The 24,091-nt window shown below is 40.8% G+C and overlaps 1 protein-coding gene across 1 annotated transcript in view; it reads right to left on the bottom strand.

The window, feature by feature from the left end:
* The window catches only part of TRPC4 (transient receptor potential cation channel subfamily C member 4), a 154,018-nt gene that overhangs the window by 5,997 nt on the left and 123,930 nt on the right, over positions 1–24,091 (bottom strand). Inside the window, exons 5-9 of the mRNA XM_049823324.1 lie at positions 21,270–21,409; positions 12,765–13,078; positions 10,330–10,525; positions 8,447–8,641; positions 1,499–1,540 (exon numbers count right to left, since the gene is read on the bottom strand). Of these exons, the coding sequence (XP_049679281.1) occupies positions 1,499–1,540; positions 8,447–8,641; positions 10,330–10,525; positions 12,765–13,078; positions 21,270–21,409 (887 nt within the window). The remainder of the gene's footprint in view (positions 1–1,498; positions 1,541–8,446; positions 8,642–10,329; positions 10,526–12,764; positions 13,079–21,269; positions 21,410–24,091) is intronic.

The raw sequence follows: 24,091 nt of genomic DNA, 5'->3' as shown, positions 1-24,091 counted from the left end.
TGAGATTCAGAGACTTTCTGAATCAGAAATGATAGCTCTAGGTTTAATGGGCTGTGACAGGTTTTCCTATGTGTTTTGAACTCATGTTAACTTTCAGCATCCACAAATCCTCTGCCAATGAATTCCACAGTATAGCTGGAATAAGATTCCATTTGGGATTTTTTTTTATTTTTAACCTGATCTCTGATAGTTTCCATTGTTGCCTTCTACTTCTAAGAATCCTAAATTTATTTAGGTTGGAAGAGATGCTGGGAGGCTGTCTGATCCAGCTCAGGGCCATGACCAGTCAAGTGCTGAATATCTCCAAGGGTGAAGATGCTGCAGGCTCCCTGAGCAATTTTTTTCCAATTCTTTACTGCCCTCATTGTGATGATTTTCCTTACAGAATTTCCCTTCCTGCAACTTGCGTCCATCGACTCCTGTTATTTGCTGTGCACTTCCAAGAAAAATCTGGCTCCTTTTTCTCTCTAACCACCCACTATGTTACTGAAGACAGCAATTAGATTCGCCTTAACCTACTCCAGGCTGAAATCCGAGCTTCTCCTTTTATGTCAGCCCTCTAACCATCTTGGTGGCCCTTGGTTGGATTCCTTCCAGTTTGTTAACATCTCTCTTGTAGTGGGGGGCCCAAAACAGGACACACTGCTCCAGATACAGTCTTGAAAGTGTGGGCTGGAGGAGAATAATCACTTCCCTCAAAGTGCTGCCTACAGCCTTACTAATGCGGTGTAGTACGCGTCCGGTATCCAGTTTGTGGCTAGATGGTAAACAGCTGCTCTGTGTTCACCTTCCCCATGATTTTATAGATCCCTGTCGTACTTCCCACAGCTGTCTCCCTTTCAGGTTGGAAAAGCCCTAGTTTACCTAGTCATTTCCCATATGGAAGCAATTAATTACTAAACCTACAAGTGTACAGCCCACATCTCGTTTAACTTGCAGCCCTTTTAACACAACAGAAATTGAAGGTAAATCTGAAAATTATTCCTTGTGCTACAATAATATCAAAAAATCTGAGGCTGAAGCAGGAAGGATGGAAAAGAAGAACAGCTTACAGGGGATCTAGACAGAGGGGTTATTAGGGGACAGAAACTTGTCTATGGGGGACCAGAGCCAGACAGATGGAGAGCAGGTTCTGATGGAACATGTCAGTGAGCTGCATATATGATCCTGATGAATCTCAGCAGGGAGGTGGGACTATTTGTTTGCTTTTTTAAAGGCAATCCATGTTACAGTGGGCAAAATAGTGGTTAGGATATTATTGCTCTAGGAAATATCATTTTGCACCCCAAAAGTAGACAACCCCACTTCTCAAATGCTGGTGTTTGACCACAAAAAATACTATGCTTATTTGCTGAGGATGAAATAAGTATGCATTTTGTGTTGGTTTTTTTGGTTTTTTTTCTGCTTTCTCATTAAATACTTCTTTTTTTTTCCACTCATAAAGACTTTTTGGAGGCATAGAAAAATAATCGCCCCCAAAATAAACATGGGCCTGTACCTGGTATTGATGATGTCTTCTCAGATTGTCAGCTGCACGCCTCTGAAAAAAAGGAAAGGAAAAGAAAAGAACAGAACAAAAACCCATTAATCCCTCTTTGGTAGTAAAATACTTACAGCATAGAAAAACAGCAGGTCTGTGCAATACGTGGTATCTAGCAAGCTGAGAGACATGGTTCAAAATCTGTTGAAAAATGGCAGTGTTGGAGCAAAGCCCATCATTAGCTTTACAGAAAGAAGAATGGTGTTACTGGGAAGGCAAAATGCATTTTCTACCTTTTCATCAATGTGCTGCTATTACAGCATTGGCATGGATGTGGTGGGGCAGCCAGGTCTCTGCTTGCAGAGCCCCAAAGTCACTGATCTGAGATAGAAGGGGAACAATGTGATCATGTCACTCGCTCGCAGAGACTGAACTGTATTTTACTGAATTGAGAAAAGCGTGACATAAGCATGGTGGTAGCAAGACACTCGAGATGGCTCCTAATGTGTCTTTTAAGAGAGAGCTAACCAAAACCTGCACTATAAAACCATATTAAGGAGAAAATTTCCTGCTTAGTTCCCTGTTAAAAACACTTGGTGTCGTGGTTTAGGCCCAGCCGGTAACAAAGCACCACGCAGGCGCTCAGCTTTCCCAGGGACTCAGGGCCATCTTCGGGGGTCTCCGCTCCCCCGCTGTAAAAGGAACTAGGCCTTAGGCCTTATTGTTTCTAAGACTATTCATATTAGACATATCACTAACGACTAGAAATTGTTTTAGATATGATTAATAGAATGCAGGTGCTTATAAAACAATATGCGTAAGCTGCTTATTTGTCCTATGTGTCTCCCCCTCCACGGCTGGCTTGAAACCCAGTCAAGCTGAATCAACAGAAGGAAGATCATACATCTTAGACCTAAGACATGGGAGTAAGTGATTAACTTTAGAACAAGAAAAATTAATAAAATAGCCTGAGTGATTTTCAGAAATTCAAAGGTGATCTTTGATGTGCAAGAAGATAAGTGACTGTGGTGACCAAAGACCTTCTGCCTACTTACTTCAGAAGAACCAGGACACGAGAACTGATGAGATAAGATGATGAATGGTAACGACATGGGAACAGAGATCGACTGGAAAATTACAAAGACTTTGGACTGGGACAATGGGTGGTAAAAAGGTATATAAGATTGGGAAATTCTTGGAAGGCTGCCATTCACTGCGGTGGTGGCCCAACTCTGAGTTGTTAATAAAGCAAAACTAGAGAAATCTGCGTTTGAAAATTCTTTAACACCCGCTCCCCTCCACGGGCTGGGGGGGACAGCCTGCCGCCTCCCCGCGGGCTGCGGGGGCATCAACCTCCTCCCCTCCTCCTTCCCTGACCTCAGGATCCACAGAGGGGTTCCTCTCACGTCCCACTCCCCCACTCACTGCAGGTTCCCCTTCTTAAATCTGCTCTCCCACAGGTGTTACCACCATCACTGATGGGCTAGGCCTGGGCCAGCGGTGGGTCCGGCTGGAGCCAGGGAAGCTTCTAGAAGCTTCTCCCAGGAGCCGTCCCTGCCGTCTCCCCCCGCTACCAAAAAACCCTTGCACCACACAAACTCATAACACTTGGTCACAGAGAGGGGTAGGGAAGATAGAAACTTAGCTTGCAATGCAGTTTGGTGTTGATAATGAGGGAGTGTAAGAGGGGCAGTAACCCTGAAGAGGAACGGCAAGAAGAAGTGTGGTAGGATGAGAGCATGGTACAGGCTTCAAGTAAGCGTTGCATTAGATTATACTGCTGTATCTAAGGGCTGTCCACAAGAAGATGGGGGGAAAAAAGGCCTGAATTACTTAGGCCTTGAATTCCTGTTGTCCTCAATAGCATACTGAGTCACATCTCCATATTCTCTACCTTTAATTATCCCTGACAGGTGAAAGACTTACAATTTTAACTTCGGTTTTTATACCTGCTGCTGGCAAGAAAAGAAGGTGTCTGAGCACTGATTGTATTTCTACAAAACAGAACACTTAACAGCATCTTAGAAGAGGATAAAAGGACATCCAAGGGACTTGTTAAAATTGACCTCAGTTGCATAATGAGGCAGGCACAGTAAGGTATTTTGTCATCTCCTTTTTTTTGAAACTAATTGGCAATTTATGATTAACAATTTCCCTGTACTTGGAATCAGTTTACTCTTTAGGGTTGATTTCTTGTTTGTAATTCATTTGAGGGTGGTGGTACCTGTGTGGTTGGGCTTGGCAAAAAAAAAATAGAAAGGTGAAAAGCATTATTTTCTAATCACTCTGAACAGCCACTGGTTGGTGTAGGGGTTTACACATAACCACCTTGTCTTCAGTGTTTTTCCCGATCACGTTGCTGTATCTATGCCTCATCCAAAGAGAAGACAGCGATTCCTTGTGTTTAAGGGGGGAGGGTGGGCAAGCCTGCCCACCGCGGGGGCCCGAGGGGGCGAGGCAGCCGTGGGAAGGCCGAGACCCTCGCACCACCCGTCCTTAGCCGGTTTTCAGAAAAAAAAAAATCTGATTTTTCGCAGGTGACCACACGATGGAGATGTTCCATTGCTGCTGAGAAAGGACTAAGGGAGTCCGTGGCTGAGAAAGCTCTCGACAATAGATCTGACTCACAGGTAAAGGGAAAAACACTTTAAGGTGTAATTGAAACGCACTTCAGTTCAGGTAAAGCTAATAACTCCTATAAATAAAACAAATGCTGATTCTTTTCTCGCAGAATACTTTCTGCAGTTGCTGTCTGCTCTGCTTTATTTTACAGTGAAATGTGAAATAAATGCATAGGTTTAATTCTGTACCCATAAGAAAAGCTTCTTATAAATCCTTTCCCTAGCATGTCTGCCGTAAACTACAGTGACTCTGAACCCTTTCCTTACGAGTTCTGCCTGCATATAATGAACTTTCAAGTGTGCATGTATATGTATATATATACATGCATATATGTATACAGTGGTGTTTTGGTGACACATTTAATACATCCTTGATTCATTCCTAGCTCATGAATCCTGGGGTTTTGGTACTAAGGTTTCTTATGCAGGTATCATGCCTGATCCTTGACAAATGCTGGCTTTAACAAGCCAGCTCCGTTACGTCTATCATCTGTTTTGTATCCTCTAGCACTGACTCAGCCTTTGGATGCACACTACTGATTCTTCTACTGGGAAACACCATAGTACGTCACTGCTAATTAGGGCTTCCCAATAGGAAAGTTAGCATTTAGAGGTTGCAGAACAAAATGTTTTGAAATCTGAGTTCTGCCTCACAGAGAACATGGCATCCATACATCCATATAGCCAATGCAAGAAAATGAGCCTGAAACTGAGTCTATACTGGGGTTATTTTCCCAGTACTGGTCATAGGGAAGGAATCAGAGTTCATACTGCAGGACTCAATGAAAAGAAGTATCTTGTAGCTCTGAGGCCAAAGTTATTACAGAGGAGATTCCAGTGAGCTGGAGTCAGAGAACCATCATCTGAGATCCCCAAACAAAAGCCAGAGAAAACTCTTCATTTCCCTTTGGTTGAAAGGGCATAGAGGTTCTAAATTTAATTTGTGATGCAGTTTGTTGGGACAACTGAAAAAGTTCTGGGAACCCAAGGCTGAGCTGTGGGTGATGGGAATAAGTTTTTCAAAACCAGAAAGCAGCGAATTGCCCCAGGACAAACTATGAGATCACCCAGGTATGCCCATTCATTCTCCAATGGCTTAACCTCTTGGGGAAAATCCAGTTAACAGCATCTGGTTTGCATCTGCCCAAACTGTGTGTAGACCTGACCACTGGAGTGAATAGTGGCTCTCACACTCTGATGGGTATGGACAGATTTTCTTAATGTGGAAATCAGAGCGCATAGTGCATTCCCACATCTTAGCCCTTTTTGGAGCTTGGGTGCATAACTGGGCCTAGAAATTGCAAAATGTTCCAAATTCAGATAGCCCTAATGGGTCTTCTGTTAGAGCTGAGGAGCTAGCTGAAGAACTTGGTAGTTTTATGAGATGTCCAGATGTGTGGACTGACATGACTCAGACACAGCCATTCACTTTTTCCAGGCAGCTGGAAGTCTTGTTGCCATGAGCCCCGTGCTTCAGAGGGGTTTCAGCTATACTTGCAGCTAAGTACTTATTCTGTAGTGTAAACTAGTGATGGATATGGCCCTATTGTCTCACAGACTTTGGGATTTCCACTTTCATCATTTATTTTTTTTAAATTTACTCAACAGAAATTAACCAAAAATGCCCTACATTTCTCCCTCACTTATGTCCGCTGCTCCCAAACAGTTCAGTAATTAGTGGTTCACATTTAAATCATAAGGAAGCCAGGTTCAGCACCTTCTTTTCTGTTCTCCCAGGAGAGTACATTTCCCTTCCAAGTTCTTAATGATTTTGAGATGGAAATCTCTCCTGTCAGAGCTGTTCTGCTTGGGGTAAATAATTAAATATCCACTGGAGAATAGAAATGAACCTGGGTCTCCCTTAGCCTAAGCTATTTGCTTTACTTGGCACCTGCTCCTTCTCTCTCCAAACAGAAAGTTCATCCTGAAGCTGAAAAGTTTTTCCCAACAAAAGCTTCTTTGAAACTGGTATATATTAAAGAAGTTTGGGGTTTAAGGATTTTGTATTATTTTTTTTTCATTAAATAAAAAGAAAATTCTGTCTGGAAAAATTCCCAACCAGCTCTGTGTATAGACTCCCTGCCCTTTGACCCTTTGCTGCACCCATTTTCCAAAGCTCAAGCTGCTAATTTCTAGAAGGTGGTATTAATGTACCCCAGCAGGAGGTAGGTGCAGGAACCAGAGGGTGACCTTTCTGAGCCCCCTTCTTCACCATGCCATTCAGCAGGGGGCTGCGAGCACCCTGTTTCTTACTTTATTGTTCCACAGAGCCAGGAATGAGTTTACTCCCAGAGCTGCCATTTGAGAGAGAAAAAATATCCCTTATCGTGGATGGGAAGTCTGACAGAAAATACTGGCCTGAAGGTTTTGCTGGGATGTATAAGGGTATTCTGGATCTCTCTCAGTCAAACAGGCATATTGTGTTAACCAACCCTAGATACTCAGCTGCTATACGCTGGCATCACTCCACTAATTTTAATATCACTCAATCAGTTTACACTAGCTAATCATCCCTACCAAATGTTTAACAAATGCCTAGAAGCATTGCCCACTCTCCCACACACGCAAGTACACCACTTCCTTGATATTCTCTTTCTAACAAAATCTCACATTTTTTCCTCTTGTTGGTCTCTGCATTTACTTCTTTCCCTTGCCAGGTTACACAGTGATGTTTTATTCCTGAAATTCTTCACCATTCATGCTAGTTCATGTCTTTCATTTTTATTTCTAGCTGAATCACTGTCTCTCTTTACTGCTTTTCTAATACTAATTTTAATGCTTTTTTTTCAGTGTTTCTTTCTTGTAGTCTATTATGGGTTTGCTTCAATGTCATCCTCCTTTCTTTCCTATCCACAAGTATGACAGCTACGTGAAGCATATTTTGCTTTCACAATGTCAACTGGTTAAGCCTGATTAGAAGCTTTCCACAAAGAGGACAAAATCCATTCATCAGCTTAGGAATTGTGAATTAGTTTTATATGTCACTCTTCCTCTTTATCATACTCCTGTATACCCCTGTGAACTTGTTCCTCCAAGTATATCTGGTGATTAAACTGAATGCCAGGATATGACAGTGAGAATATGTAGGAAAAGCCTATCCTTATTACTCACTTCTCAAGACACTGGGAAGAAATACAAAGAAAAGGTCAATAGAGTAATGGTCCAGCAAAGAACTGTATCGTAACCCCTGGCTTCTTTGAAATGAATGGAAGTTTTGCTACCAGGGTCAACAGCATGAGGACTGTAACCCTTTCTTCTTCCCCTTACCCACACATGATATGCTCGTACTCTCACATAATGCTTTGCTATTGGAGTTCCTAACAGACTTGAAAACATTTCTATTTGCCAAATCCCTATCGTATAGGGACAGTGCCATTATCCACATTTTACCCACAATAGTTTTCTTTATGTTGGAATTGGCTAAAAGCAGTCTAGTTACTGAGGTTCTGGTTTGCTCGCTATGGGAAATGCAGAAAACATAACTAGAAAGATTTAGTTGTTGGTAGGTTAGGTTGTTGCCTGGATATTTCCTCTGACAATATAGAAAAACTGTGCTGCTGACTGCAGTATCTCAACTGGATAAAGCTAGAAGGGACAAATTCAAATCGGCTTTATCCACTGCAGCTACCAGAGAAAGTCTGTGGCTGAGATATTACACAGGCATCTGCTGAATCCAGATGCAGGACTACTCTTGCTCCCCTTGTGTGTCTTTTCCTCTCCTTTTTTTTAGCAATTTCACTGCTAATCAGCACTATTAGAATAGGGTACCAATGTGATTCTGAAATAACTCTACTTGTAAATTCAAGTAAGCAATTCCAAGTAAATGCTGTTACCTTTCAAAATGTTTTTAAAATGGAACAGCTTTCGGTAAGTATGCTTTTATGGTAAACCCATTTGATTACATGGAGAGAGAGAGAGAGAGAGAGAGAGACAGAGAGACAGAGAATATCGCATAATGAATACTTCATATACAAGTCTGTGATTCATGATATGTCAATGATACTTGAACTGTGACACTTGAGCTAGAGATCATCAGCCACATCTCTGGGATTGGCAGACAAATATACACATTTGATCTCTCATATTTGTATTGCTTTTAATCTTTCTTGCATTATCTGTAGATGAGGCACAGTCATGGTTCATATTGTCATTGCACAGGAATACAATGATGCTTTCTCTTCAGTCAAATACACTGACATGAAAGTAAAAAATAAACATTCTCTGTTAGAATTATTCTCTACTCATATGCACATTATTTGGAAGTTTGGATGCTCTGTAAGGCTGAGAAAGACTCATCTACATAGCAAAGAGGAGGACGACAGCCAGAGTAAAACACAGAACTTACCCCTATTGTTCCAAAACTTTCAGGCTTTCTCCTAATTTTTTTCTTGCAAAGGTGTCTCCATAACCATTTGACCAGATACCACAGAGACTTTGGGCTTGGTATGACATTAAAAGGAGTAGGCAGAGTTCCTCCTTCTTCAAAGTAACTCATCCAGAGTTTTGTTCGAGCAAACTTCCACTCGATGTCTGCATGATCCTGCACACAAGAAACACAACACCAGCACAGATGTTGCTGTAATTAAGGAGGTGAAACAAACTCTAAAAAAATCTAAAAACCTAAAACTAGAACAACCCTGAAGTACTAATGAATTTTCTTGTTAAAATGCTGGCACATTCTTTAGACAGAAGGTCTTTAACACAAAGCAAAGCTAAGCTGGTTTACTTCAGTAAAGAGATGTTAGTTATGTACAGTATATATCCACCTTCAACCTTTCTTTCCTTGCTACAGGCTTTTAAATGATCAGAAGTCTCAAACAACAAAGGATAATTACAAGCAGAAAAATGCTACACTTCTGGAAGAGATGTTTTATTACAACACCAGCTCATCATTATTCCACATATATCACCCTAATTACTCTGCTGTGTAGCAGCTTCAACAAGTCTGTAAGTCTCATGCACTCTATTAGCAATTCCCAGCCCCAGAAATTCACAAATAGGTTATCCAACAAATCACGAGGCTACAAAAAACTGTTGAGTATCTTTTCTTCCTCCTACTTCAGAATTATATATTGGAATAGGTTGGGGGGGGGGTGTATTTTTTTTTTATTTTTATTGGAAATTTTATTTCTTTTGGATTCTATATAATATTGTATAATTTTGAAAATTTTGAAAAAAATCAAAACTAAAGTCTATGGAGAGATTGCTAAATCCTAGCAGCTGAACAAGAAGTTTAAATTGCTAATATTAGATTTGGACAACAAACATAGTAGCCAAGAACTTAAACTACAGGTCTAGCCCTAGTCTTTAATATTTTGCCAGATACACAGTAATCAAAACAGTAACTTAGAAGTTGTAGTAGGAAAAGTATTCTACCTGCAGTCTGAGTTTTGAAGAATGCTATTGTGTTTTGATATTGTGTACCAGACTTTGCCAACTAGCATTATATAAACACATGTAGTCAGTATTTCTCTTGTGGAAAAACTTGTAATTTCTAGATCAGAAAAAAGGCACATTTTAAAGCCTTAAGACTGTGAAGGTTTCTTTTATTTGTTTGCTTTCTGCATGATCATATTTTAATTATCATATGATGAATCAGTGTTTACTTTCATTAGTCTCCTTAATAGACAGCTGAGAAATAAAAATACGCCAATAGCTCTAATAAGGATAAAGACAGTTTTCATTGAAGGAGAAGACAGGACACTGCTGAATGAGAATTCATGACCTTTTGTTTGAATTGCTAATGGGTCCAAAACTGTCCATGAAACATGGGCATCCAATTTCTTTTAACTGTACATTCACACTACACAAAAAATCCAAAAGCAACAGCCTTTTAAAGGTTAATAAATATAATATATTAGAAATAAAGCAGAGACGGAACAAACTTTGGCGGAGTCTCTTTCTCAGGAGAGGTGCTGCACAGCGCAGCTTGGGCTGGGCTGGAGCCCCCGCCACTTGCCAGCAGCTTCAGGACACCCTTCCCAGCCCACGAGCTGGCTTCTGGAGCAGGGCCACCCATTCCCCATTGCGAGCTGTGGGGAAATTCCCTTCTGCCCAGTCCAGCTGGGGTCTGGTTTCTGTGTCCTTCCAGAGCAGTGCAAAAGAACTGAATCAGAGAATTTGTCCCACTACCCTGTCTGTAAGAAAGATTTACTGCCAGAAAAATGGGATGTAGGAACAGAAGGAAGGTATATGTTATAAATGGTCTAAGAATAAGAAACAACTTACAGCAATAAGTTGGTAAGAATTATTCATCATGGCTATTAGCATGTTGAGTAGAACAACCAGAGAGATTACATTATAGGTACCAAACATGGTGGCCCCAACAAATTCAGTAAATTCATGCCTTGCTTTCACATTGGTCACATAGAGATTGATGAGTCCAAATATAGACCAGAATAATGACTGCAGTGTTTCAAATAATCTGAAAAACAAAACCAGAAAGGAATAGCTGTATGATAACAATACATGCGCTTTTCAGATGGTTCAGTTTTTCCCCAAACACACAAAAGTCCTTGACTTGATTGAGATGAACGATACTTATCACAATATAAGCAACATATATGCAGTATCTCCCTAGGGAAACAACGGCTTAATGTTTCAAATCTGAGCCTCTAGATATACAATACTGAATCTATAAATAAGCCTGCGAGTAAAAGGCTGATTTTGTTCTAACTTCTGAGGGATAAATACAGCTTCAGAGAACTTATTTTGGACACCTTCCTTTTTAAATATTTTGACCCACTGCCTTGACTGCAGAGGGTAGAAGAAAGATCCAAAAGTAACTCAATTATTGTGTTTCGCCAAGATGTTAATACAATTACGTTATCTTCATACCTACTTGGTGTTGTCAGTTTATGCAATTTCTCATTTGTGTTGAGAGCCACTGAGATAAAAGGAGTGTATAATTAGAAAGACATTATCATCATTAGCATATGTTTTGTTTTGCAAAGAATGAAGACATTAAAAAGACAAACATGCCACTCTCAAATGAAACTTGTGCTTTTATAACTAAATTATAAGATATTCCCTTAGAAAAGTTTGGGACAACAGCTAGGAAGCTAAATAACAATAACCAACTTTAAAAAAATCCTCTGCGACTAGATAGCTTGACATAATTTCCCTTTTGTACCATGTTCAGCTACCGTACAGTGCCATAAGCATGGGCCCAAAAGTTTGGAGCGAAATTTTCTGCTTGTCTGGTCCCACATCTTGAGGTGCATTGGAGTGAGTCTTCCCATTGCCTCCCTCCTGCTCCTTGGCCCTGACACCAGAAGCCCGTTACCCAGGTGGGACGCGTGGGCCACCAGCGCTCTCCCCACTGCACCCGGAGCAGGGAGGCTGCCGAACTGCTGGGACTTCCACCACCCCGGGGCGGTTCTGCACGCTGGGACCCGCTGTCCAGAACGGGGCAAAACCTCACCCTTCAGCCCCTTTCCCACCGTGAAGCGTAACTGTCGTGCACCCCAGTCCAGTGCTGTCCTGCAGAGACACCCGGGAGGGCAGTACGCTTTTACTTAGAGAAACTCCCGGTCCTGAATCTCCGCTCCTGGAATACAGTGTATGCGAGTGGTAAAGTACCGCTCGGGAGTCTCTTCTATGGTGTGTACTTGTCTGAGCGCAAACTGAACAACCGCTCTTCTCCCCTGCTCACGGTTGCAGAAAAGGCTCATGAGGCATTGCAGTTTGCCGTGACATCATCTTCTGGCACTAGTACCAGTGGTCCCAACTATTTCCCAGATGAATAACATTGCTTCTCTCAATGTTCAGCTCTGAAAAATTTCCCTGTGCTTTTCTGTTTAGATCATACAAAGTTTAGACCTGCATAAGAGGTTATTAATATGCAAGATAAATACGCTGTGCCTGAGCAAAGTTACTTGATTAAGATGATATAAAAGGTGCTGTTATTATAAAATTATTTATGTGGAGAAGGAAGCCATTGGTAATAAATATCTTTGCAAAACAGCCTAGATATGATTCATAGAAGGTGATAGGGAACAGGTTATTTATAGCAGGAGTTTGATTCAGACTGGCAGTTGAAAGATGAGAGAGAGAAGCAGTATTAATTTGGTAGTGGTTTTGGTGCTATAGATGAACTACAGAACAGAGTGAAGTAAAATCGATTTTTAAGTGAAAGAAAAATAAATAAACTTTGAAACAGAAATTGGAATACACTATTTGATTGTGTGGAGTGGACTCAGGGTCAGTAGAAGCCTGGACCGAATGTTTTTTCCTGCCTCAGTTTATCATATTTACAAGGAATCTTCATGTTTTAGAACACCAAACTTATTTAATGCCCACAAGCAGACATGGAAGAAATGCAGAATGACAGCTGCCTGGATAAGCAAGATCTGATCTGGTGACCCTTCTTCCCTTAATTCTAAATATGTACTTTCTAATCTCATATAATCTCCCCCTCCTCTTTACTTTATCTTTTGAGAGATCTCCAATTGTACAGACTTCACTGTGGTATGGGATGAATATTATTACAGAGCCATGCAATGTTAATGCTTATTTTTTTTGTTAGGGTAACTTCAGATGTATCTGTCAGGACACCGCTGTAATGCCAATAGAAGACAGACAGCCTCTTCCCTGTAAACAACGTCTAAGTGATTAAAATATTGGGGGCAGAAGGGGACAATAGAAATAGATCAGCCACTTACGTTGAAAATGCGTTATTCTGCTTTTCACATCGTATTCCTTTGCAGTTGCCAGGTTCGTTTGTCTCATAGTAGAAGTACAGCTGGTTCAATCCATTTGCGAAAGCTAGCAGCACAAGGCAATATATGAAGAGAAACTTCAAAATGTCCAGCAACATTCTTCCTAGAGATATCTGCAGAGGTCCCAGGTGAGAATTTGCAGTGAATAATGAGATCAAGCGTAGGGAGCTAAAGATGTTGGCGATTGCAAACAGGGCCTCAGCCACCAGGGTTGGATGCCACATGTCCCAGCTCTCCCGTGGAACTAACCCACTATACTGGAAACAAGCAGAAGGGAAGAAATTACTCCTCTATTTTTATGCATAAACAAGTATGTCAGTTTCTTTATAAGCTGTTCAATTAATTTGCAGATAGCACAATAAAACTAAACATTTTTTTGGAAAGCAACATGTCTTCAGGAGAATTTTTTATTTTAGCAAAACAAAAAATGGCAGTACCCATAAACTTGTCCTTCATTTTTATCTGCAGGATGGTCTACGCTTTCAAGTTTTTTGCCTGTGTTTTGCATTTGGTTATAATTTTCACAGCAGCAAAAGCAAGTCTAACAATTCTGACTGAGAGTAAAAGGAACAGTTTTTGAACACCTGGGCTTTTAGAATTATAGAAACTTTCAGCTGTAAAATAAGGTAAATTATTTCTTTGGAGAACAGTGCAGATATGACAATGACGTACAAAAACCCGCAAGAACTTTGGGAAGTTGGAAGAAAACATTTGATCAAGGTGTAAGTATATCGCTTAATCACTAACACTGGACCAATGATGAAAAGCTGTTTATTAATGAACCATGGAAAACTGCTTGTGTGTCTCATTATCAAAGAGTCTGATCCCTGGAACTGTGACTCTTTACTGTTTCAGCTCTACCAAAAAATTCCTTGAAGATGAAAGATGTTACTTTGAACTGAGGCTTAACTACTGTGGCAGACTCATTATTATTTATATGGTTTCATTAATCTGTTTTACAGAACATATCAGAGGACAGAATCTATGCTACGAAGCACTCTAAACCGATGGGATAATATAATATGAAGAATATTTCAAAGGGGGACTATGGTACGGTCTGTATTTACCTACACTAGGCCACCCAGATGCATCCTTCAGAGGTGCTGAGCATGCCCTCAGTAGTAAGGAAAGAACCTCTTCTGTGTCACTAGGGCTGAATGAAACAATATAAGCAGGCATCACATTTCCACACCACACACCCTCCAAAGAAAGTGTCTGCTCTCAACGTGGTTCAAGACCACCCGAGGAACGTGAACATACATAAGTCTATGGGAACTGATGGGATGCATCCCAGAGTCCTGAGGGAATTGGCTGATGTAGTTGCCAAGACACTCTCCACGATATTCGAAAAGTCACGGCAGGCAGGTGAAGTCCCCAGTGGCTGGAAAAAGGGAAACATTGCACCCATTTTTAAAAAGGGTAGAAAGGAGGACCCCGGGAACTACCGACCTGTCAGCCTCACCTCTGTGCCTGGGAAGATCATGGAACAGATCCTCCTAGAAGCTGTGCTGAGGCACATGGAGGACAGGGAGCTGATTCCAGACAGCCAGCATGGCTTCACCAAGGACAAGTCTTGCCTGACCAACCTTGTGGCCTTCTGTGATGGAGAGACGACATCAGTGGACAAAGGAAGAGCTACAGTTGTCATCTACCTGGATTTCTGTAAGGCCTTTGACACGGTCCCCCACGACATCCTTCTCTCTAAATTGGAGAGAGATGGATTTGATGGATGGACTATTTGGTGGATGAGGAATTGGTTGGACGGTCACATCCAGAGGGCAGTGGTCAATGGCTCAATGTCCAGCTGGAGATCAGTGGCAAGTGGTGTCCCTCAGGGGTCCATACTGGGACCAGTGCTGTTTAATATCTTCATCAATGACACAGACAGTGGGATCGAGTGCACCCTCAGCAAGTCTGCAGCCGACACCAAGCTGAGAGGTGCGGTTGACATGCCTGAAGGACAGGATGCCAATCAGAGGGACCTGGACAAGCTCAAGAAGTGGGCCTGTGTGAACCTCATGAGGTTCAACAAGGCCACATGCAAGGTCCTGCATATGGCTTGGGGCAACCTCCAGTATCAATACAGGCTGGGGATGAAGGGATTGAGAGCAGCCCTGCTGAGAAGGATTTGGTGATACTGGTGGATGAAAAGCTGGACGTGAGACGACAACATGTGCTCGCAGCCCAGAAAGCCAACCGTATGCTGGGCTGCATCAAAAGAAGTGTGGCCAGCAGGTCGAGGGAGGGGATTCTGCCCCTCTACTCCACTCTGGTGAAACCCACCTGCAGTTCTGCATCCAGCTCTGCAGCCCTCAGTACAGGAAAGGCATGGACCTGTTGGAGCAGGTCCAGAGGAGGGACACAAAAATGGTCAGAGGGCTGGAACACCTCTGCTGTGAGGAAAGGCTGAAAGAGTGGGGTTGTTCAGCCCGGAGAAGAGAAGGCTCCAAGGAGACTTTATAGCAGCCTTCCAGTACTTAAAGGGGGCTTACAAGAAAGATGGGGACAGACTTTTTAGTAAGGCCTGTAGCAATAGGACAAAGGGTAATGGTTTTAAACTAAAAGAGGTTAGATTCAGACTAGATAGAAGACAGAAATTTTTTACACCGAGGGTGGTGAAACACTGGAACAGTTTGCCCAGAGAGGTGGTAGATGCCACATCCCTGGAAAAATTCAAGGCCACGTTGAATAGGGCTCTGAGCAACCTGATCTAGTTGAAGATGCCCTTGCTCATTGCAGGGGGTGGGGGGACTAGGTGACCTTTATAGGTCCCTTTCAACCCAAACAATTCTGTGATTCCGTGATTCAAACTTGTTGTTTTGGACAGTGCTAGTTTGGGCATTGTTTCGGGCAGTGCTAGTTGGCACAGGACCCCACCACACTGGGGTTGCTCTAACCAACTGGTAGTGCAGGTGAGACAGTCCCAGTGCCTGACAGCAATCCCTGGCATATTTTTTTTTACTCATATACAAGCAGCCATAGCATCTAATAGACTTGTGGATTTGGGTATGAGAACTGCAAAACTGGAGAGCAGTAGTCCATTGAAGAGTTAAGAGTCACTTAGCGTTACATTTCAACCACCAGTGATATTTGTTCTCGACAGAGTAGGGAATTAAATCCAGACCTGCTGGAGTCATAGGTCAGTACTCTCTTCATTAGACTATCCTCTCCCTAATGATCATGCTGTAAAATCAAGTCGTACTGCATTTGACACTGTAGCTCCAAGAGGGATGCTATGATGCCTCATCCACTATTGCCCTTCAGTCCAATTCTGATTGATTCAAGATTGGTGACGAAGTAACAGGCAGTAGAAAACAGAACTGAGTTATCAGAGCTATCAGCTAAGAGAAAAAAGCAAGAAGAAAATTAAGAAGAAAAAAGTTTCAGTGTTTATTGAGAAAAGAAAGGTGAGAACTCCTCAGCATATTTTCTATAATGTCTTTCTTTGAATAATATTATACAGTATATTACTGTGAATTCTGACGGCACTTTACAACCCTGGTATGTGAAAACTTGCACCTATTAGATAGGAACAACTGTCAGTACAAGCAAAGACTAGGTGTGGAACAGTGCAGTAGATGGTCAGATTAGGGAAAAGTACACAAGGTGTGTTGGGGAATAAAGGAAAATATATTAATGAAAAAATTTAAAGAAGATATTTGAAACTAAAAAGAGATGGAATTTTTGGTAGAGAATCAAAAGCGTCCAACTGCAGACATATTTTAGGTGAAGGCAAGTAATGGGAGATTCCAAGGAAGTTAAACAAGTGGGGTGGGGTGGGGAATCTAAGGAAATACTCTTCTGAGAAAAACATGGAACTACAGGACACTGAATAAGGATAGCATACGATATAGTATGAGAGCAAGGACCAAGTTAAACCAATCAGGTGTGGACAGCCACATCTGTGCTCTCCGTCACCTCCTTTTATAGTCAGCAAAGAAAATGGGTATTTCTAGAGCAGTAGGAAAGCAGATATCCCAAACAGGTCAGATGAGCTGCTCTAACTTTCCCTGTTTCTCCTCACTGATTATTGGGGTAGGGGAGAGGCTATCATAGTCGCAGTCTGACACGATGTACCCAATATCACCTTTTCTAGAAGAGATGAGGTTAAGGAGAAAGGTGAGGAGAAAGGACTTTATCTATGATGTTCTGTATTGAGACACAAAACTGGTGTGTTAAAACAGTCAGAAAAATATCCCATGACCTCTCATTTGTAAAAGGGCAATCAAAGGCATAACTGCGCTACTTCCTCTTAAGTGACGCTGCCTTTCCTGGGCTCAAGCGCTTCCTGCATCTGTGGATACAGCGCAAAAGGTCTCATGGTTGTAAGCAGAGTGAGGGCTGTTCTTTAGTTTTAAAGAGACGTGATTTCAGAGACTGGAAATACTTGACTGAAAAATAGAAAGGTGAAGGCCTGAGAAGTAAGTTTGGAAATAGTCTGTGAAATATACTAGCTGAAAGAAGACAGCAAATAATATAAAGATAATAATGAGTATAAGAGGGCTCTGACAACAAAACCCTATTGATTACAACTGAAATCTAGAAATATCAAGGAAGAACCAGGAGAACAAAGAAGGTCATATGTGAAAATGAAAAGAAAGCAAAGGAGTGAAAAGACTAGGCATGTTAAAACCAGAAACAGTGAAAATATGAAAAAAATGAAAAACTGTATTTTAGGACCAAGCAACCCAACGCACACAGAAATGAACTATTTGTTCTCTCACTCATGCTTGTTGATGTTCTTCTGTTCTATATAGAATAAATAAATGTTTATTGTTCTAGGGAATGGAAAATGGTAAGAGCAAATATAGCAACACTGAGCTTGTTGTAAATCATGCTGTTGATACTTTGCAGTCTGTCTTTTATAATTCTGTGACCCTGCTGAATTTCTGTCTCCACTTTGAATGCAAACACAAACTTTTGACATGTAACAAAGCCAACCATCACTTAACGTGATTAATACACATCACTGGTTTGTTGGTTGAAGGAAATGTACATGGCACATCAATAGAAAATTAGGAATAGTGGAAAACAAATTGAGCAGCATATAAACAGTAGAGTTTCAAGGCAAATATATGACGATTGTACAATGTCACGCAGGGAATACAAGCTAATAATTCTTGATCCTTACTCAAAGGAATTAAAAAGCAAATCTAGTAACAGAACTATTTGTGAGAAAAAAGCTGAGTGTTCACTGTTTTCCCATGAAAACAAAAGTCATGAACCGTAGATTTCATGAAAGCACCAAGAGAGATCAAACAGACATGTAGATCAGGCTATCTGAATGTTTAATGGGCTGTTGGACCTTGGTCCCCTTGTTTCTGATAACAAAAGAAAAATTAAATAATATCCATTTCAGGAAAAGTACTTTAAATCCTTTCCTGAAACTTCATATGCAAATGTGAACTCTTCCTATTTTCAAATTAAAAAAACCCAATCTTGGCATTCATTATGACAAATTTCAGAGCAGCAGTAGGAAGAGGGCAGGGAGATGGCCTAGCAAACAGCTGTAGAACAGTAATTGCACTGAGGAATCGAGTCTATAATTTTTCAGGGATCGAGGGGGGTCAATACTCATATGTAAATGGACATTTGGTCTGTGAATCTGGTGAAACATCAATCAAAACCATTTTACAATGCAAACATACAAGAAGAAGATGTTAGCTTCTGCAGAACTGGTGGCAGAAGAGAAATATAACCTTATTTACTACTAAACAGAGTAGATCTGACATAGTGATCATTAAGCCAGTAAATATTGAGACAAATAATGTATTGTTAGTTACTTTTCAGAGTTCTGTTTCCCTGCTAGCTTTTCATGTCAGTGGCTGAGACACATAATCAGTAATAGGAACTTGCATGCGATTCCTAGCAGAATTGGAAACAAGCAGCACTAGGTCCAATGCTCAGGTTTAACAAATATTTAAGATAAAGCAAGCGGGGTCTGCACATAAGTTGGCACTGCACCTAACTTTATGCATCAGTACATAATAGATTATCCTCAAAAAACATAGAAAGAACCATTTTTCTTGGAGCACAACGATTTCTATTTAGGTTTATAACCCTCCATCAAAACAGCTGTGTTGATTAAAATCTGTCATCTTGTACTCTCTTAAAACACGTGAAAATACACTATTTATAATGGCATTATTTGTCGGGGAGAGAGCGTTTTCAGTAGCTATACTGAATAATTTAAAGAGACCTCACATGCTGATATACAATCAGAGGTAAAAACACAGCCCTTTGAAAAAAGAGATGTACTCATTTTATTTGAATACTGGCAATGAAACAAATAACTTTGAGTTATCTTAGCAGTTCCCTCATCCTGAAATTATACTCTTTCATGTATTTTACACTATCCCATCAGTTGCTGTAAATAATATCATCTGTTTAACTACTGTTTCAGTCAGAGGGCCTTGAATGAGCCATAAACACTACGTTTTTCTCTGGGAACTTTTATGACATAGGAGAGTAGTATGAGGGCACTCTCATAATTTCATTCACGGGAGTTGGTTAAAATGTTTTCTTAGGTGGCTTGAGCTGATTCATAGAAGGTAGAATACATCTAACAACAGGGCTTATATATTTGATTCAATAAATACAGAAAAGCTACATTTTAGAAAAACTTGTCTTGCAAGGTTTAGGAAATGAAAATAAAAGCTTTAATCAAAATGTACTGGTTACATATGGCATCCTCTCAATCTCATGTGGCATAGATGTGAGGAACTCTGTTGTAGGTATTTGAAGGAAATGTGGCTGGGTATTAAATTACACTTGTATTACTCTGTTCATTACACCATCATGTGTTTCAACTGACTACCACAACTGAGGGTCTTTAAAGAACAAAAAGGTATTTGGGTGCAACATTGCACATGCAGTAAAAAAATAATAGCTGCAGAACCAAAGGTAGTGCTTTATGCACTGTATTGATTAGGATTGGCATGCAAGCACTAATTTGGAGAGTAATGGATGCACATTGTCCCAGATACTGTCACCTTGGAATCTGATTATCGTAAGCAGAAGCTGTCTGGGAGATGAAACGATTATAATGCCTGCTAATTAATATTATTCTAAGTCAATAATTGGCCATCTCCAATGCTTTGAAATGTGCATTTTCAATGAACCGCTTGCTGTGTTACACGGGACAGTGAAATGACTATTTCTTTTCCATTCACTTTATGATAAGGCATCCTCGTGTGTAAAAATGCATTTCGTCAGCTTTAAATGACAGCCCTCCTCACACTTCCGAGCATCTTGCTCTTTCAGGCAACAGCTCCAAATTTCTTTGAGCGAGAAGACTTCCCAAGGTTTGCAGCCAGAAACCTTTTGTCACAGGAGGAGGCTGGTGTGTCAACAGATCACAGGTCTTTGCTCATCCCTGCCCCTGCTGGGCTGACATTTGGACCCTCGTGAATAGACACAAGATGACACAAATTAGCGGTTCCTATCTTCCCCTACACTTACGGCAGGGCTGCAGCAGGACCAGCTGCCGTTTGAGGAGAGGGTGCTGCGACCAGCTACTTGACGGCTGTCTCCTTTTCCCAGCCAAAAGGATTTGGCAGAGGAGAGACTCTCCTTCTATGCATACAGGGTAGCTGGTGGTAGGGAGCTTGAAACAGCTGAAATAAATACAATGCTGATCACAGCTGCCAGTAAAAATGGGCTTGTTATCTTTGCTTGGATGTGATAAGAGCTCCATGGCAGATGCTAAGAAATGCTTTCATTTCCTTTCAGATGTGGTTTCCTTGTGCTTGAGACCACCTTTTGATTAAAATACTTCGTTTTACGAGGAATTTCTATCATATTACGGATCATGTTGAATACATAGAAAATGCAACACGTTCCATGGCTTTGGAAAGAAGGGCTGTTTTGCTGGAAGTTACTTCAAACAGTGGGTATATAAAACTATTCATAAAAAGTCCATGAAAAGGATGAGAAAAAGAACAGAACCAGCTTTAAGTGACCATTTTATCTCCTTCAGCTTTACTTTTAAAAACAAAATTAAAATCTTACCCTTTAACTCCCTCCCCGCCCTCCCCAGCCCCCTAATTTTGAGTAAATATTTTTCTTGTAGTCCTACCCGCAAGTTTTGGATGGTGTGTAAAATTGTCTTAGGGGAAATAATTTATTACTGAAAAACAGGCAAAGACTAACACAAAACAGTATTAAATATTACCAGCGATTTTCCTTTCCCAAGAACATGACAGTATGACTGTTTGGGATCAAATAACAGAAGATTGCCAGGTCCAAGAAGCAAAAAGCATACACCACAATGTTTCATTTGCTCTTATCTTGGTCTAGCTTCTTGTCATAGCTGCAGAAGATTCAATGAGCACATCACACATCTCTTGCATTGCTAAGACTGAGAACCTCCAGATACAGAAGAAAGTTTGAAGAAGCCTAATTTCATTTATCTTAAATATTTTGCTTATTTTTTTAAAAAGAGTTTACCTTTGAAAATGCAACAATTTTCAAAGAGATTGTTGCCAAGTACAAGGAGTTCATTACAAAATCCATGAGGTTCCACCAGTCATGAATGTAGTCCTGTAGTCCACCATCCCACATCTGTTTAATTTCACCCCAGATAAAACCTGTAAATAGAACATAATTCATTAAGCATGAATATTAAATAAAAAAGGCTGTGACTATTCTAGACACTTATCTCACAATGGATTGATTCTCCTTACATTACTTATAAAGGGAAAATTGATCAGTGCTCTAAATTACACATCTAGTTAGGTGAAATTTTATCTTCCCATTAATGTTTCCGGAATTAATTTGATAGGCAAAACTAAAAAAAAAAAAATCATCTGCTTGTACAAGGGCAATTTCTTTGGCTTTCTTCAATCTCTTTTCCCATTGTATCCCAATAGGTATAAAGAGGGTCTTAAAATCAGTCACCACTGTCAACTCTGTCCTTGGCATCTGCTGCAATATAACTCAAACTGGAAAATATATGACTGCGAGAGTCAATGCAACACATTAATTTATTTCAGTTGGAACCCACACAATAAGGAAGAGAATTTCTATTGTTATTGTGAATGCTGAACTAAAGTCTCCCTTTTCCATAGGGAAGAGTAGTGTCTGCAGCAGAGTATTTTTTGTTGATTCCTTCCTTTGAGACATGAAGCAATAGAAACTGTTTTCAGGTGTGCAGAGCATGCATTGCACTGGACACAAAGTGATACAGAAATATTCAACCCCAGTGGGAAATTTTGCAAGTTGTCTGACATAAACTTGGTTTAAGAGCTCCAGAGACAACTGTGTGGAGACTCTTTAATGCTGTAAACATTAAAACCTCTCTGAAGAAGATACTCCACATTATTGTACAATATGGTATAATAAAACAACATGGAACGTTTAGAGGCATGTTTCATATTATTATCTACAGATATTATTTAATAATACTACCAGAAGAGCTTTTAAATTTTGAAAATTAATTATTTTCTCAAAGGAATTTCTTACTTTTTTGCTCATTAAAGGGACAAAATTCACCACAAAAGAGACCAGTCTGACATATAGAAATTGAGATACAGTTAATTCAGCATGGCTTTTCTCCGCCTGCTTATCACATGTCCCTTTAGAAAATGTTGAACAGATTTCATGCAGAGGCCTATAGAGTCCTGCATCACTCTAGTCTGGCATTAATTCACCTTGAACTTTAACATTTGTCTCAATGGTCTTCTAGGTGACTGCATGGAAAACTTGTGTCTTCTTTCAAACATGACCCCTAAAGAGTAATTCCTGGTCTATTCTTGTTTGTACCAGATAGGGTTCTGAGTGATTTGGAAGACAGGAGGGGAATAGATGGGAGGAGTACAATTTCATTTTGTAGTGTTTTGGCTTGAGTCTTTCTGTTTCCTGATGGTTTTCAAAAGGAAAGGTTCCCTTCCTCACTACCTTCTCCCCTCAAATCTCAGCCACGTGTTCCCATCTTGTTTCTGTGTGTCATCATCAGTAATAGCGAGTCTCGGAAGTACCCAAATCATCTGATTTGTCCAGCAACTTGTATTTTCATAGAGTTCATTTTCACCCAAGCCACCATCACTACTTCAGCATTCTGCAGAGCTGGGGGAACACATTCTGAGAAAGGACCATGGTGGGAACATGTAGACAGGAAAGTGGGGTATGCCCATTTTAGTGTCTACAACAGCCTAGACAGGCTCCTTGCAACTCTTGTCTTCAGATTATCAGATAAAACTAATACACAAAATGTAGCACTGTTAAGAAGCTAACATTTATTTGCAAGCTGCAGTCCATTCTGATGAGTCACAGTGAGAAAACAGCTGAACATTTTTGCATGGCAGGGGTGACTATCCACTCACAGCATCCACTGCTGCTGTTAACTGCCCAAGTGCCATCACAAAGGGAACACCCCTGCACAGGGCAGGCTCCTAAATGCCGGCTTATTTCAGTCTGTGAAATGACTTCACCACTTACTCTTTGAAGAGCTGGTCACTCCTGACACACAGTATGAACAGGACAACAGCAGGTCCGGCTCTCCCTTCCCTCCACAGTCCCCTCCAACCTTCAACACGCAGCCAATGTACTTGCCAATATCCCTGCTTGCTCTTCCACTACCTTTTAGGCATAACGTGTTAAGCATCATCAGGTCGTAAAAGCAGCTGTTTTGTGGGCTGCAATATACCCCTCACATTTCAGACACTGCTCTGAACCACCCCCGCTCTACCTGCAGACCAGCACATAAAAATCACCACTGTGCTGCAGGAGCCTGACGAGACCTGGCTCCAGGCTCGGAGGAGACCTGGAGCCAAAGGCTGTGTAATACGGATACAGCCTCAGTGTTAAAGAACAGTTCCTTGCTCTTTTTGATTTAATAATACAGATGTAACCCCAGGATCTTGACACTGGGCTATAGCACAGAAAGCAGACAGTTGCACTGATGGAAGATCCCCAAATAAAAAGGCTTTACAGAAATCAATACGCACATTCATAGAATTAAATAAACTCTTGTAATTCATCACAGTTAAGCATTCCCTTTAAAATACGCTCTAAAAACAGAGCAGAAATAGGTTGGGATGATTAATAAGATGAATGCTTAAGTGAGAGGCTGTAGGTTCATTAAAGTCTTCTGCCAAGATATTCCATGATTCACAACCAGCCAAAGACATGAACTGACACAAACACAACACAGCTGTTCTCTGTAAGACCGTTCCTCAGCATCATATGCTTTGATAGCACTGTCTAAAATACAGCAGAATTATGTACAGATTGAAAAAGGAATGCTGACTAATGCTGCTGCATTTGGCTTG

This window comes from Accipiter gentilis, chromosome 19 (genome assembly GCF_929443795.1).
Source record: "Accipiter gentilis chromosome 19, bAccGen1.1, whole genome shotgun sequence".
Taxonomy (NCBI): Eukaryota; Metazoa; Chordata; class Aves; order Accipitriformes; family Accipitridae; genus Astur; species Astur gentilis.
The sequence above is the reverse complement of the archived record's forward strand: the minus strand, read 5'-3'. Positions and strand labels throughout refer to the sequence as shown.